The sequence below is a fragment of the Leptodactylus fuscus genome, chromosome 11 (assembly GCF_031893055.1).
Source record: "Leptodactylus fuscus isolate aLepFus1 chromosome 11, aLepFus1.hap2, whole genome shotgun sequence".
Classification (NCBI taxonomy): domain Eukaryota; kingdom Metazoa; phylum Chordata; class Amphibia; order Anura; family Leptodactylidae; genus Leptodactylus; species Leptodactylus fuscus.
This window is the reverse complement of record NC_134275.1, coordinates 34,031,705-34,048,629: the sequence shown is the minus strand read 5'-3', so window position 1 is coordinate 34,048,629 and position 16,925 is coordinate 34,031,705. Positions and strand designations below refer to the sequence as shown.

Here is a 16,925-nt window from a genome sequence, read left to right as displayed (position 1 = left end):
AGATGTGCTGCAATATCAAATACAGCCCCTACTATATCAACTTGGTATTCAGTAAAGAGGCTGCAGTGCTCACCTAAATGTTACAGACTCATCAACCAGCTGATCTGTATGTGTCCCAGGTGTTAGATACTCACCTACTGATGACCAATCCAATCCAAAAGGACTTATATCAAAATATACGTCTGGTAAAAGCTGTGGCACCTTCACTGAATACCAAGCACAGCAGCTTACATTGCTTAGGGGCTGTGCTTGGTATGGCTTGTGACCAATGATCTACCAGGGCTCCAGCTGTCAGATGATATATCCTAAGGACAGGTCATCGAAGTTTAACATTTGTAAAACTCATTGAACTAGTATATAATCAGTGAAAGAGTAGTTAAAGACAATGGGCTCAGCTGGGATTTGTCGGTGTCCTTTTGATACCCACTGTGATCTGTGCTATGAATAGCCATTGGCCCCTGAATTATTAGTAGCTAGATTCTAAGTGAATGCCACTGGTGAATCAGTGGCATATCCTTTATCTTGATCTCCTGAAAAAGGAATGGTATGGATAACATAATGGGAAGTGAAGTACTTGATTCTCCTTCCAGAATATTGTTTCACCAACTTTGCATTGAAATCCACTAACCAGTGGAATTGCTTATATATTGTATTGCCATCCTGTGAAAAATTCAACTCCAGATAAGTTACTAGGAAGAATATAATGTGCTTTTATTGAAGCGTCTGCTTGTGAAGTTCACTCAGTGATATAGATTTAACCTTTCTGTTGTATATTCTGAATATTGTTCATGCAGGGAAGTCGCAGAAGCCATATTCCAACTGGGCGTCCAACTGGAAGAGTTGCAAGAACAAGTAGAAAACTCACCAAATTCTCAATCGAGAAATAACTTAGACAACAAAATTACAAGTCATGATTTAGGAAATGCTCCAATTCCATCAGCCTCAGTGCCTGTTCCGGCCCTTCAAACCCCGTACCCCCAGGTCAGTTTTATGAAGACATGCACTGTATATTCTCCCTATGGCATATTTATTATGAATAATATCCTAATAAATCTGTTTAGAATATAAACTTCTTACACTGCTGTCCTTTCAGATCTCATCACCAGAGCCCGCCGGCGTCTCTAATGCAGATATAGAAACATTAAGTAAAGAAGATCCAGCAGAATATTTACCGCAGCCTCTACGCCACAAGCACAAGCAGGTGGAGCGAGACTATGGCACCTTGCTATCTACGTAAGTTTTTCCAAATAAGAATAGGATCATATCATAGACAGAAACCAGAAAACATTGCCAGGTCTGTTTCACAAAGATATTAGCAGCGCTCAAAAGACCCCATTAATGTATTATGGGGGTCTATCAGTTTTTGTTACACTGTCCTTCCTTTTGACACGTAAAATGGCAATGTCTGTAGCTCTAGTCTTCCTGTGAAAATGGTGGAATTTTGCAAAAGGAAGTTTGACTCAAGTGGAATCCATTGCCATTATATTCTCCCACTAATAATTCCCATTGTTTTTCCATTCTCCAGATACAGTAGCTTCAAGTCTCTTCCTGACGCTCTTGGAGTAGAGCAAGAAGAGTGGCCTCAGCAGCTTCCACAGAGTGCTAAACCACATGAGCACCCTCAAGATGCCAATACTCAGGGACATACACATGCTGCTAGATCACAGGATACTACACATAAAGGAAATTCATCGGTTCACTCACCATCGGTCAGATCACAGGAAACCAGGCAAGATACAAGACAGCGAGATCCTATCACATCTGTTAAGTTACAGGATCGTGAGGACCATTTACAGACTGCCAGTCCACGTGACAACCATGGTGGTAGGCTACAACAGCACACAATGTTAGGTAGTCAGCAGAGCCATCCATTGACTTCTACTCCACAGGAGAATCCTACAACTAAGCGCTCCCTGAATAACCTACGTGACACAACTAGTGGGACCAGCGCTGGACACATCCCATCACATAAAGTGCTGCGCAGAGCGTCTTCTGTGCTAAGTGGACAGACAGTCTCTCCCAATGACAGAAAACCATCAGCAGATAGAAGGTGTGTAATCCGTGTAATCTAAACAGTGATGGGTGAAAGGGGGTGGTTCCCTAAACATATCAAATTAACAACCATTAAAAGGGGTTTCCAGATTTGGGATATTGATGGCTGTACACTTAGTAATGGTGGTACATGGTGCAAGAGGATGGTTCCCTAAACTTAATGATTTGTAATGTCATAAATGTCTGATCTAGGTGATATGGTCAACCATTAAATACTAAAAGAATTTTCTGGGTTTTGGATATTGATGGTTGTACCCTTAGGCCCCATGCGCATGATGTGTGCCATCCGAGGTGGGGTAAATTTTGCAGTGGAATGTGCTTGGATGACATTCGGAGTGACTTACAAGTGTCATCTGAGTGCATTCCATGATGTAGCTACGTCTATAGAGGCTTCCAATCTCAATGACACAGAGAAGGATAGGATAGCTCTATGATCATCGGAACGGAACAGACCATCAGACGCCCCCTTGGGGGAGCATCAGATCACATGCAGGTAAATGAACCAAGGTGAAAATTGAATAGTCTTGTGATGGGACATCTATGGGTTCTTGAACTGTATTTTGTGTGATGTTCAAAGGCTGTTTTGCTGTTAATATTAGTGTTTTATGTGCTGCTTCCTGTCCTTCAAAGACACTCATAGTAGTTGATATATGACTATGTGAAAGTCAATATAAGTGATGTGCAACTATTACTTTATGTATCATATCCTGCGGAGTCCCACCAGTCTGATATTAATGACCCATACTAAGGATAGGCAATTAATATCCAGGTCCTGGAAAACTCCTTTAATTGAATATCAAATTTGTTTAGAAATTTAATGATTTTTTTTTAGGAAGCAGAGCAGTATTTCCATTAATAAGAAACCCCTAATATAATATTACTGTTATTAATGAAGTACCCATACAATAATATAAAATAATTCATGGGTCAGTGGTGTTATCTATAGAGGTGTTATCTCATATTGTAATCATGTTTGTGTTGTAAATGAGAAAGAGAAAACCCTTACAGAATTGGCAAGTGTCCGTATTTCGTGCTCTATTCTCTGTGTATTAGCTGCTGAGAACAGCTGATCAGTGGTGGTGCTGGGTTCTAGAGCTCACACAATCTGATATTGAGCCTTATGGGAGGTTAGAAACATTCTTTAGCCTGAAAAACCCTTTTAAGGCTGAGGCCACACACATTTTTAGTTGCAGATTTTGCTGCGTTTTCATGAGCCAAAAGATTTAGCAGAAGGAATAAGTATACTACCTACCTACTACCTTTATATTTCTCATGCTTTTTGAAATCATTCTTGGCTTTGGCTCAAAAAAAGCAGCAAAAAAAGCAGCTTTTCTGTAACCTGGGGCTTCAGCACACGACCATATTCAGTCCCACACACATGGTATGTATGAGGACAATATTTCCCAGTCTGACTACGACCGTGTGCATCAAACTTACTTCATCATAGTGAAATATGATGCATTGAGCAACGTTAGTATTGCATCATATACATCATATTTTTCCCACCTTAATATATCCAACCAAAATGACTTGAGCGTGTCTTCTAAGGCAGTTTATGATAATATGAGTCACAGTCATTGCCCTTCTGGAGTTCCCTATGTAAAGTCTATGACATGTCCTCTCTTGTTGCTTTGGAATTCCTATTCCGCACACTGGAACCCCCTAATGGCTGCCTGCCGCAAGAATCCACAAGTATAGATACCATGTAACGAGATTTTACAGAGTGATCTTTCTATTAAATATTGATTTTACCATGCTTCATGTCAGTCCCTGTGTTCCTTATCACTACTCCTGACATCACTTTCCATGATGGCAGGACGACATGCCCTAGTATGGGAAGGAATCTGTAGCCGGGCACTCGGATGCTTTCAGCTCCAGATCTTTCATGCTGCATTTGAGCTGTCTACATATAAAGGTTTCTGTGTTCTGTCAGGATGTTGCAAGGCTCAAAAACATTCCCACAGCGAATTTCTTCATCACCCCATGTGAGAGAGCAAAATACTAGAACAGCTGTGTCGTCTGTCAGCGAGGAGAGTGCACGCAGCCCCCAGTCACAGAAAAGCAGCGGCAGCAGCAAGAATGTCAGCCCCTCTGCCCAGAAGAAACCATCAAGAACTAAAGTCAGCGTCGCTCAGGTAAGCCATAGCAATGGACTGGACTTATCACTAAACTATATCTTTTGTTCATGGTTCTATGTAAAGCACAGGTAACACATCACATACATAAGACATCACATATAAGACTAGGACTTATATAGTGATCTGTTAGCTAATAAGGTCGCCTCATCATAAACAACCCCTTTAATATGGGGGACCCACTGCTAATTTTGCTTGGTTCAATCACACTTAGATGTAGTGAAAATGTACTATATAGCACATGGAGACCATACAGATAAATGGATGTCCATATAAAACTGAAATCCCTTATTTATGAAAGGCTCTTTGCACTGGTTGGTAGAAGGGTTCCCAATACTGTATTTCCCCATGACACCTCTATGACACCTATACTTTTTAATGCCTTTGTTCTTGTTGTAGTCGTTGTAGTTCTAAATCTTTTTTCCGTTCTACAGAGGAGAATTTTGTCTCCGGAAACTGATAGTGGATTTCTTGGATCAGAAAGTGGTCGCTCCCATTTCATCCAGAAGCAGAGAGATCAGCTAAGTCTCACTCGGTAACCAGTCCTGTCTATCTTCTCCTTAATATCTTCTGTATTACTGTGTGCAAGGGAGTCTGTCACCCAGCATATACACCAGATAGATTAGGGTTAGGGTCACCTGAATTGAACAATGTTTTCCCCTTGTGAATCATTGCCTCCATTGCTGAGACGTCACCGTATTTGTCAATATGCAAATGAGATCTTTGGAGAAACGAGGGTTTTGGCGATTATCTCTTTGGAGCAATGACAATGTCCAATAAGTCTTTTTTTTTTACCAATTTGCCTAACTTTCTATATAGATTTAGGCTACATGCACACATCCATGTGCATATAGCCAAGCCATGATTGTACGGGCTGCACATAGATGATATTTGTGTGCGGCCTGTGCCTCCACAGTCCCATTCACTGCTTTTAGTAAGCCCAGGCTGCAAAATGGACAGGAATAGGACACAGTCATGTGTATGGGACCATAGGAATGAATGGATCAGTGTGTTAGCTGTGAAAAACAAGGCTAGCACACTCACAATACAGTCAGTTGTGTGTATGAGACCCTAAACTGTTACATTTTGGGTGATATTGGAGTTTTCTTTTAATTTTAGCTCAGTTTTATTTTAGAAGTAGTAAAAGTATAAAGAGATAAGCTGATGGCCTGACCATAGATAACAAAAATAACTCTGTCAGTGATATGGGGAAATGTAGAATCTATACAGTGTGTGATCACGACATGTTTGATGTTATCCCCAGTTTTGTGGGGATCCAGGTAGTACATTTGCTCTGAATAACTAGGAACTGCAATTAAAGGGGTCCCCCCCCCCCAAAATAAAAAATTACCTGTTGGCAGGAAATGAATAGAAACAAGAAGCGATACTCACCTGTCCTTCATTCCACCATCTCACTGTCACTTGCTGGTATTTGGTCCTGGGACTCCAGCAATGACATCAGTGGCCCACCATATGGCTAATGCAGCTGATCACTGGCCTCAGCAGTCACATGTGGGAGTCAGGTTTTTCAGCAATGCAGGAACAAGAATCTCTGCAGCAAGAATGTATCCGACTATCATACATGACCACCGGGGCCAATGATTGGCTGCAGTGGCCACATGGGGGTGATTGACATCATTGTTGGAGGGCCTGAACCAAAGGCTAGCACTGAGGGCCGTGTAGCTGCGACTTGGATAGTGGATCAATGGACTCCTAAGTACATCTTCTTCTTTTTTGTAATTTAACTCTTTCCCCGCCCTGCACAAATCTTTGTTCATGGGTTGGAAAACCGCTTTGAAGGTGGTCAAACCTCTTAGATAGTTGTTAGCCAAACAAGCAATTTCTTTTCAGTTCTGAGCCCACCACACACATGAATGCTGTAATGTGTATACATGTATTCACTATAGGAAGAGAAAATGAGGCTGCTACCAAAGACATCTGGCTGTGGCTTATAGCTCATAAGAACAAAGGATGGGACATGTTAAAATCCAACATGATCAATCATTCTTTCCCTGAACGTTTGCTGTTTTTGCAGATACATTGCACCCCCTTCCTGGTTGCCCCATACAAATTGAAGGGTCACTTGGTCCTGCCAGGGTTTGTGGATTTATCCAACATTCATCTTATGCGTATGGCCACCTATAGTCTATGTACCTGGAGTCAAATGCTTATAGATTACACTACTTGTAGGTCAGATACTGACGTAAAGGTGAGAGAGAAGAAATGTGATCACAGCTGCATGGTCTTCTATTAGAAAACAGGAGCTTTAGTTTCATTGAAAGGAGTTTTACACTGTGTTAGTGATATTCCCATATCTTATAGATTTATGGTTAAATGCAATATAGGAGGACCACCGAGACAAATGATCTCCCAGATGTATCGTTCTTTAAATTGAGGGATTAAGTGCCGTTCTACAGTCAATACCTAAAATAGAACGGGCAGAAAAAACTGGTGTCTTCTTCTCCTCTTGCTGAATTCTAATAAATCATCTATATCAAGAGTGTCAAACTTATCTAATAATATCTAACATTTATGTCTCAATATTTTCCATTCTCAGAGAAGATCCAGAAGAAGCAGCAGATTCCACCGCTAATTCTCCTATTAAAAGCGAGACACGGTCCTCTAAGACCGGTGACCACTTGGCCAGAACTCGCAAGGCATTATGGGACAAGAGAAAACCAAATAACCATTGGACAGGTCCTTCAGAGGCGAGCTCTCCATCCCCCGGCCCCAAGAGCCTTACTGAAAGTGAAAGTAGTGAGCACTCTGGTGAGTTCTCAATTTCACAAATGAATGGGTTTGAAAAGTGTCCGGCCGTGAGCACCTCACGGTGCTCTCCAAGGCAAAACCGGTTTTTTTTAATCGGACACAAAGTCGGACATGCAGTACTTTGTGTCCAGTTTAAAAAAAAAACAGTTTCGCCGCGAAGAGCACAAAACGCTCACCGGTGCTCACGGTCTGACAGGTTTCTGTCTTCTGCCTGCAGTAGACGGAAACCTCTGAAGGGAGACCGGATGCTGGTGTGAACACAGCGTCACAGTGGGGTGCAGAATGTCAGATTTGATCAATTGACAGCTTTTTCCTTGAATTTCTGTAACCCTTTATCATCCTGTTTCCTTTGTAGTGGCTGTACAATTAGTCTCAGAATAGTCTCAAAATATGTCAAAATTACCCTACCTGGTTCTATGGTAGCGGGGGCCCATTGGGATAGACTGCATATGCTGGGCTGCCCCAGTTGCATAGAATGATGAAGCAGGGAGCTGTGTACTCCCTGCTTCATCATTCATCCTCTTCTTCCCTGGAGCTGTAGGTGTGATGTGATGTTCTCACTCACATCACGCCTACAGCTCCCTAAAGACTTAGGACAGACAGCAGGGGAACGAGGAAAGGTGAGTATCAGTGGTTTATTATTATTATTGAAACTGTGGGAACTCTTCAGGGGGACTTTAACCCTTTCCTGAGTGGCACTTAAGTTGCTGAGGATGTATATAATATGTCCTTGCTACTAATGCTAATTTTTCAGGATTGGTTGAGGCTATGAAGATGATCATGATAGTCCTTACAGATTCTGAGCGATTTGCTGATGAAAACAATGTCCGGCATTGAGATCCCAATGCAGCTCTCAATTCCCAACAGAATCTGTAAGGATTATCATGATGATGGTCAGCATTGATAAGAATCCAAAGTCATCTTCATAGCCCTAATAGATCTTGAGATATGGGACTCCAAAGTGTCCCCCCCTCCTGCCTCAATAGCATGTTAGAGCAGTGGTAGGAGGAAGGAGGGTGAAGGAGCAGAGCTGCAAACTGCACAAAGATGATAAATCATCATCATCATCTGTGCATAACCTGTATGTGACCCCGGGGGGGGGTAGGGTAGCATGGACTTCTGTTCATGTTATCCCCTCACCTATCAATCAGAGAGCATACTATACTTTTGCGCTCTGATTGTTATATACCGTATTTTTCGGACTATAAGACGCACTTTTTTTCCTCCCAATATGGGAGGAAAATGTGTGTGCGTCTTATAGTCCGAATGCAGCGTGCAGCGTCTGTGTCCTGTCTATGAGAATCAAAAGGAGAGCAGCACGGTGCCTGCCTGCTCTGCCCCTCCTTCCCTGTCTGTGTCGCGTGTTTGCAGGAGCGAGATATGAGAGGCAGGGAAGTAGGGGCGGGCCAGACAGGTGAAGGAAGCGTGGTTTCAAGCTTGCCGAGAAAACCACGCCTCCTTCTCCCGTCTGGCCCGCCCCTCCTTCACTGCCTCTCAGATCTGGCTCGTGCAATGAAGCCACACAGACAGGGAAGGAGGGGCGGGCCAAACGGGAGGAGGAGGCGTGTTTTTTTCGGCAAGCTTGAAACCACGCCTCCTTCACCCGTCTGGCCCGCCCCTACTTCCCTGCCTGTGTGGCTTCATTGCAAGGAGCCAGATCTGAGAGGCAGTGAAGGAGGGACGAGCCAGATGGGTGAAAGAGGTGTGTTTTCAAGTTTGCTTAGAAAACCACACCTCCTTCACCCGTCTGGCCCGCCCCTTTTTCTGTTCTTGCATAGCTTCACTGCAGGGTGTCTCTTTCCATCCATGGATGAGATTAGATAGACAGACAGACAGACAGATAGATAGATGCAATATACTGTCCCTGAGTAACCCCAGCACATAGGCTGCATAGGGTAGGAACAATGGAGGGGGCTGCTCCAAGTACTACAAGTCCCAGCATCCTGTGCAACATGCAAACCTTATCCTACATCATGTAACGTGGAGGAGGGAAGTATATGGGGTGCAGAGAGACATATTAGAGATATTACATGGGTAGAAATAAGATAGATAGATAGATAGATAGATAGATAGATAGATAGATTAGATAGATATGTTCAAATCACCCCCATATCCCTAGAATACATATAAACAAAAACATTACTGTGAAACACATACACATTTGGTATCCCTGTGTCCGAAAGCCCCCGGTTCTATTTACATTGGTGAAATATTATATTATTAGGTTATTAAATATTTCACCAATTTTTTTTCCTTAAAATTTTTTTTTTCCCTATTTTCCTCCTCTAAAACCTTATCATAACCATAATCTTATGGTCCGGTGCGTCTTATAGTCCGAAAAATACGGTATATTAGATAATGTAATACCCCTCTGAACATAACCAAGGAGTTTTTTGGCGCTGTGACTCAAATGTTTACCATCATCGAGGTCGCAACGCCAAAAGAATCACACCAAATAATTCACAACATTTACACAAAGTTATCAATAAAGTTTACTTTTTTTCATTGTCCCTGTCCTGTCCATACCTGATCTTTAAAGAGTAAAATACACCGACCGCCTCTAGTGATATCCGTTACATGCTAAAATATTAGCAATAGCGATTATTACTAGAGATGATAAAACATTTCTGACAGGAAGAAAAGTTCCATTAGTCAGATAACACATTGTCACCCATTGAATGTCACCATATAAAATCCCAGATTTTAGCAGGTGCCAGATGGGTATAATAGCGGGGAGGGATGAAAGGGGTAGGGGACCCACTCATGAAACCTTTGCACTGTTCCCAGCAATGTGTTAAAACGGCCCTGCCCCCACCATTCCTATTCTGACTCTTCTTGATCATCCACTGGTCTCTGTCCTTTCTGCAGCAGTCACCATTTTGGGGTGTCATCACAGCAGCAGAAAGTATAGACTGAGAAGTGTCGGAAAGGGAACGGCAGGGGATCAGTAAGGTGAATATAAGATTTCAAATTTATTTTATGGCTTTTTTTCAACTTTTACTCAGCTAAGCAACCCCTGTAATGACATAGTGTACATCACTTTGAGATTTTACAGACTGAAAAAAATACCAGTCCTCCTTACCTGTTTTTATCCTTACAGATGAGTCAGGCTCTGAACAGGAAGCATATAATGATGGCAGTGCCGAACCTTCCCCTGGTGCCTCCCAGCTGCTGTCACCTTTGGAAGACCTGACCCACTCTAATGAAGACATTCTGCAGTCTCGTACAGCAAGAGAGTAAGTCTGAATAGAAACCATTATTCCCATGATCCTACTTGCATCCTACTTTAGGCTGAGGCCCCACATTGCAGAAACATAGCGGGTTTTTTGTTGTGATTCTTTGAGCCAAAGTGTGACTTGCAAAGAGATGGAAAATATAAAGGAAAATCTTAGACATTTCCCATCTGTTAAATCTACTCCTCACATTGGCTAAAAAAAATTCAATAAAAAACGCTGCTTTGCCACAACGTGGGATTTTATCCTTAAAGAGACCTTGCCGCCTCTCTTGGCATATCTATTTTAGTAAATAGCCCAAATTTACCGACAGTGAAATTAATGTGGCCATGTGACACTCATTAAAAAAATGTCCGTCACACACACAACATTCATTGTCGCAGGAATATAAGCTAAGCACTAACTGGGAAGTTTACAGGGGCGCACCCCTCACTGGACATCCAGTTGTCACATTCCATATAGCAGTATTAGCACTGTATGCTTCTTGTGATACAGTAAAAATCCTCCAGAAGATCACCCCTGTACCCAGACCACATTTTCTGTGACAGATTTTCAGTTTTCCACATTAACCATCTTTTTTGAGCAGACCACTAGAGATGAGCGAACACTAAAATGTTCGAGGTTCGAAATTCGATTCGAACAGCCGCTCACTGTTCGAGTGTTCGAATGGGTTTCGAACCCCATTATAGTCTATGGGGAACATAAACTCGTTAAGGGGGAAACCCAAATTCGTGTCTGGAGGGTCACCAAGTCCACTATGACACCCCAGGAAATGATACCAACACCCTGGAATGACACTGGGACAGCAGGGGAAGCATGTCTGGGGGCATAAAAGTCACTTTATTTCATGGAAATCCCTGTCAGTTTGCGATTTTCGCAAGCTAACTTTTCCCCATAGAAATGCATTGGCCAGTGCTGATTGGCCAGAATACGGAACTCGACCAATCAGCGCTGGCTCTGCTGGAGGAGGCGGAGTCTAAGATCGCTCCACACCAGTCTCCATTCAGGTCCGACCTTAGACTCCGCCTCCTCCGGCAGAGCCAGCGCTGATTGGCCGAAGGCTGGCCAATGCATTCCTATGCGAATGCAGAGACTTAGCAGTGCTGAGTCAGTTTTGCTCAACTACACATCTGATGCACACTCGGCACTGCTACATCAGATGTAGCAATCTGATGTAGCAGAGCCGAGGGTGCACTAGAACCCCTGTGCAAACTCAGTTCACGCTAATAGAATGCATTGGCCAGCGCTGATTGGCCAATGCATTCTATTAGCCCGATGAAGTAGAGCTGAATGTGTGTGCTAAGCACACACATTCAGCACTGCTTCATCACGCCAATACAATGCATTAGCCAGTGCCAGAGTACGGAATTCGGCCAATCAGCGCTGGCTCTGCTGGAGGAGGCGGAGTCTAAGGTCGGACCTGAATGGAGACTGGTGTGGAGCGATCTTAGACTCCGCCTCCTCCAGCAGAGCCAGCGCTGATTGGCCGAATTCCGTACTCTGGCCAATCAGCGCTGGCCAATGCATTCTATTAGCCCGATGAAGTAGAGCTGAATGTGTGTGCTAAGCACACACATTCAGCACTGCTTCATCACGCCAATACAATGCATTAGCCAGTGCTGATTGGCCAGAGTACGGAATTCGGCCAATCAGCGCTGGCTCTGCTGGAGGAGGCGGAGTCTAAGGTCAGACCTGAATGGAGACTGGTGTGGAGCGATCTTAGACTCCGCCTCCTCCAGCAGAGCCAGCGCTGATTGGCCGAATTCCGTACTCTGGCCAATCAGCGCTGGCCAATGCATTCTATTAGCCCGATGAAGTAGAGCTGAATGTGTGTGCTTAGCACACACATTCAGCTCTACTTCATCGGGCTAATAGAATGCATTGGCCAATCAGCGCTGGCCAATGCATTCTATTAGCTTGATGAAGCAGAGTGTGCACAAGGGTTCAAGCGCACCCTTGGCTCTGATGTAGCAGAGCCGAGGGTGCACAAGGGTTCAAGTGCACCCTCGGCTCTGCTACATCAGAGCCGAGGGTGCGCTTGAACCCTTGTGCACACTCTGCTTCATCAAGCTAATAGAATGCATTGGCCAGCACTGATTGGCCAGAGTACGGAATTCGGCCAATCAGCGCTGGCCAATGCATCCCTATGGGAAAAAGTTTATCTCACAAAAATCACAATTACACACCCGATAGAGCCCCAAAAAGTTATTTTTAATAACATTCCCCCCTAAATAAAGGTTATCCCTAGCTATCCCTGCCTGTACAGCTATCCCTGTCTCATAGTCACAAAGTTCACATTCTCATATGACCCGGATTTGAAATCCACTATTCGTCTAAAATGGAGGTCACCTGATTTCGGCAGCCAATGACTTTTTCCAATTTTTTTCAATGCCCCCGGTGTCGTAGTTCCTGTCCCACCTCCCCTGCGCTGTTATTGGTGCAAAAAAGGCGCCAGGGAAGGTGGGAGGGGAATCGAATTTTGGCGCACTTTACCACGCGGTGTTCGATTCGATTCGAACATGGCGAACACCCTGATATCCGATCGAACATGTGTTCGATAGAACACTGTTCGCTCATCTCTACAGACCACCTCCATAGAAGACCACTTTTTAATGTAATTTTGGGTGGTCGCCCTGCTCGGTGTTTGGCTTTGTGAATAAGGCTAATTTTGGACAACAGTATTTTGAGTTTTTTGTGTTAGTATTTGTAAGTCAAGAACCAGGCACAACCTATGTCGAGAAAGGTGCAATGGAAAGATTTGGACACACTACTGGTTTGGGCTTACTGAGCTTCACACACACAACCGTACTATTCGTCTATGTGCTATCCTTTTTTAAGGATTAGGGAAAATGGATAGAATACAGGCTCATTAATTTCTATGGTTCCATAAACTTGTTCGTAGTTTTCACAGATCACAGTCCGTGCCTTAGACTTGAGACCCAAAATATGGAGCAGGTCCTCTATCTATCTGTTTTTGCAGCTTAGTCCAGTCATTCAAGTTTATGGATCAATAAAAAACATGGATGGCACTCGGATTGCCATCTCTTCAATCCCTTCATTTCACAGACCCGTACACCACCCATGATCGTGTGCATAAAGCCTAAGTCTGATACAGATTATTGACCGAATACTGCAGTGTGAAGGTGTCCTTAAAGGAGACATGTTATCAAAAAATACCTATTTTTATGTTCAGCATACTTTGGTTATTCTTTTTAAAATATTCATTTTTTTAGTATAACCTAAATTTAAAGGGATTTTCTGGGCAAAAAATGTTTTTGTTTTTTAACGGTCTGTTAGTGCTATTAATGGGTTAATAAATGCACCCATATACCTTTAGCTATGCTTTGAGTGATTTCTGGGTGCCTCTGGGAGGTCCTGGTATCTTTTGTATTTGTTTACCTAGTTCAGCTTCCTGCTATGCAACTTCCACACTAAACCCTCTCACCTTACTCTCGCCTTTCCTCTCTCCCTCCCTCTCTGACCGCCCCAGTGATATGGGCAAATATACATTTTTGATTAATTATATTATTTATAAAGTGTGTGTGGGGGGCTAGATTAGTGTAGGGATTTTCATTTATCCCAGACAACCCCTTTAAAGCCTACAATCCTGCAGTTTGGCCACTAAGCCTAATGCTAGACAAACACCTGCCTAGTTGGAGATATATTTACAGCAGTTACCTCATTATCAGCATAGGCCAGGTATCCTATACACATAGATAACACAGAGTCCTTCTGAAAACTCTCCCATAGAATTTAATGAGGATCTCCAGACTATTGTGTCTGTGATCAATGTGGCTGCTGTAAAGCATATCTCTAAATACTGTTAACAGCAGCTCAAGCAAAATAGCTGTCTCCATAGAAATATACAGAACACAGAATTTAATAAAATGTATCAGAAACTAAAAAGCGATTAGAAAATACAGTATGTATGAATATCTGGTTATAATTAGCAACAAACCATAGCGGTGATATATCCCCTTTAAGCAGTGACGCTCACTAGCTCCCACCATCCATTTCTTCAAAGCAAATACCAAATTATATATGCTATGAAATATACGGGAACAAGACAAAGGACTGCGGACCTCAACATAGTCTCTTAGACTCCGTGTCAGCGTGTAGCATTGCCGCTTCCAATTATCACTGCTGTGCCTGACGACTGCTGTTCTCCCTGTGGATTTTCTAATGTGGGATCCTATATGCAGGTTAATTGGTCTCCCCGCCGAGTCTGCAGAGGTGATATTGTGTTATTTATGATGTCTAAAAATCACAATTCAGTCCTCTGCATGGTGCTGTACAATAGCTCATATAATTGCAAACAAATTCCTGACATCTGGTTTTTTTTTTATTCGTTTTTTTTATTTTTAGAAGCTTTTTTGAAATGAAGAATATCAACATACAAAGGAACAAGTTAGCCCCAAGTCATTAGGCCATCCCCCCTATAATGGATCCGTGAACCAGCATGCCAGTATAGACATATTCAGATGTTTGAGAGCACAGCATAGTATATCACTAGCAATCCAATATATCAGCAAGTGAGGAGAGGTTACAGTGAAGGAAATAAGTATTTGATCCCTTGCTGGTTTAGTAAGTTCGCCCACTGACAGACATGAACAGTCTAGAATTTTAAGAGTAGGTTAATTTTAACAGTAAGAGACAGAATATCAAAAATAAAATCCAGAAACTCGTATTGTATAAATTTTATAAATGTCTTTGCATTTTGCATAGAGAAATAAGTATTTGATCCCTCTGGCAAACAAGACTTAATACTTGGTGCCAAAACCCTTGTTGGCGCGCACAGCAGTCAGACGTTTTTTGTAGTTGATGATCAGATTTGCGCACATGTCAGGAGGATGTTTGGTCCACTCCTCTTTGCAGATCATCTCTCAATCATTAAGATTTTGAGGCTGTCTCTTGGCAACTCGGAGCTTTAGCTCCCTCCAGAAGTTTTCCATGGGATTGAGGACTGGAGACTGGTTAGGCCACTCCATGACCTCAATGTGCTTCTTTTTGAGCCACTCCTTTGTTGCCTTGGCTGTATGTTTTGAGTCACTGTCCTGCTGGAAGACCCAGCCATGGCCCATTTTTAATGTCCTGGCGGAGGGAAGGAGGTTGTCACTCAGGATTTTACGGTACATGACTCCATCCATTCTCCCATTGCTGCAGTGAAGTATTCCTGTGCCCTGTATCCCCAAAACATAATATTTCCACCTCCATGCCTGACTGTGGGGACGGTGTTCTTTGAGCTATAGGCAACATTTCTCTTCCTCCAAACCCGGTGAGTTGAGTTAATGCCAAAGAGCTCAATTTGTGTCTCATCTGACCACAGCACCTTCTCCCAATCACTCACAGAATCATTCAGATTGGTTACAGGACAGACCCAGGAACTTCCTCCCCTCCCAGGATCTGCTCTGAAGTGCAGGCTCTGTAACCCTTTATGGGCCAGTAACTAGCCTATGACCCACAGCTGGGCTGTGGCCTACTCCAGACTAGCCCTGAGCCACGAATAGGTCAGAAACCTGAGGGTTATGAAGCGTGATTTCAGCACTTTGCCTTTCACCTTCTCACAATATATATAAAAATATATATCTTTGTGCTGTACTAGCCAGTAGACATAAAAGACAAAAATTGCGAGTCTTCAGTACTTTATACTTTTAAGGCCTTATGCACACGGCAGTCCCATTTTTTGTGGCCTTAATGTCACGTAGCAGTGAATAATAGTCATTTGATGGCCGTTTTTTAAACTACTGTCACATGGCCATTATAGAAGCCATTGCACCGAATGAAGTACCTAAACTCCCAGCCTTGGGGCAATAAGGCTAGGTTCACACCGGTGCTTGGTTTCCGTTCAGGAAATCCATCCCCGAATCCACTTGAAAAATGCTGCTTGCAGGACTTTTCTCTTCACATTTTTTTGGGTGGAAACTTGGCAGACCCCATTATCGTTTATGAGGTCTATGGGCCCGTTCACACGGTGTAAACGCGTGTGTATGTGGGCAACATACACGTGTAAAAAATACACGTGTAAAAATAAGACTCCCATTGACTTCAGTGACATTTTACACATGTATTTTGACGTGTTTTTTTAACACATGTAAAAAAATGTCATTGAAGTCAATGGGAGTCTTATTTTTACATGTGTATTTTGCCAAAATACATGCGCGTTTACTCCGTGTGAACGGGCCTATGGGTTTCCGTGGCTAACTGCTTTTTAAGTGGATTGGGCTTCTGTTTTTCGGATCCGCAGGTGTGAACCTACAGTCAGAGACATGTGATTCCTCTTGACTAACCAGTTGAGGGATGAACTTAAAGGGCCTACACTTCCCAGGAGCCCATTCTTGACAACCATAAAGGGTGGGGGGTGGCATTCAAAGGGCATAACAGCACCCATTAGTTTAATTAGAAGGGATTCTATCAGGTCCAAAATTCTACCCAAACTAATAATAGCGGCAGGAAACAAATACAACTAACACATCTTCTGGCCACAAATTTGTGATGTTTTCAGGGCCACTACAGTTACAGCTGTCTGTAGGCAAATAAGTGCAAGTGCAGACTGATTTACATATCCATAAAAAGTTGAGATTTAAGTGGACCTTCTATCCAGCTGTACGCTTCTCAGGGCCACCTAGTGGACATTATTGCAGGGGATGTTCTGTGTTCTGAGTAAGATTGCGTTATACTGATAGAGAGATAATCTGGTGTATGTGCATCAACCTTACACATGACTCCTCCTCCATGT

At 43.0% G+C, this 16,925-nt stretch overlaps 1 protein-coding gene across 1 annotated transcript in view; it reads left to right on the top strand.

Moving 5' to 3' along the window:
* The window catches only part of AKNA (AT-hook transcription factor), a 37,208-nt gene that overhangs the window by 12,728 nt on the left and 7,555 nt on the right, over window positions 1-16,925 (top strand). The window contains exons 9-15 of the mRNA XM_075260168.1: window positions 795-981; window positions 1,094-1,233; window positions 1,526-2,050; window positions 3,986-4,187; window positions 4,622-4,722; window positions 6,745-6,956; window positions 10,057-10,192. Coding sequence (XP_075116269.1) covers window positions 795-981; window positions 1,094-1,233; window positions 1,526-2,050; window positions 3,986-4,187; window positions 4,622-4,722; window positions 6,745-6,956; window positions 10,057-10,192 — 1,503 coding nt within the window. The remainder of the gene's footprint in view (window positions 1-794; window positions 982-1,093; window positions 1,234-1,525; window positions 2,051-3,985; window positions 4,188-4,621; window positions 4,723-6,744; window positions 6,957-10,056; window positions 10,193-16,925) is intronic.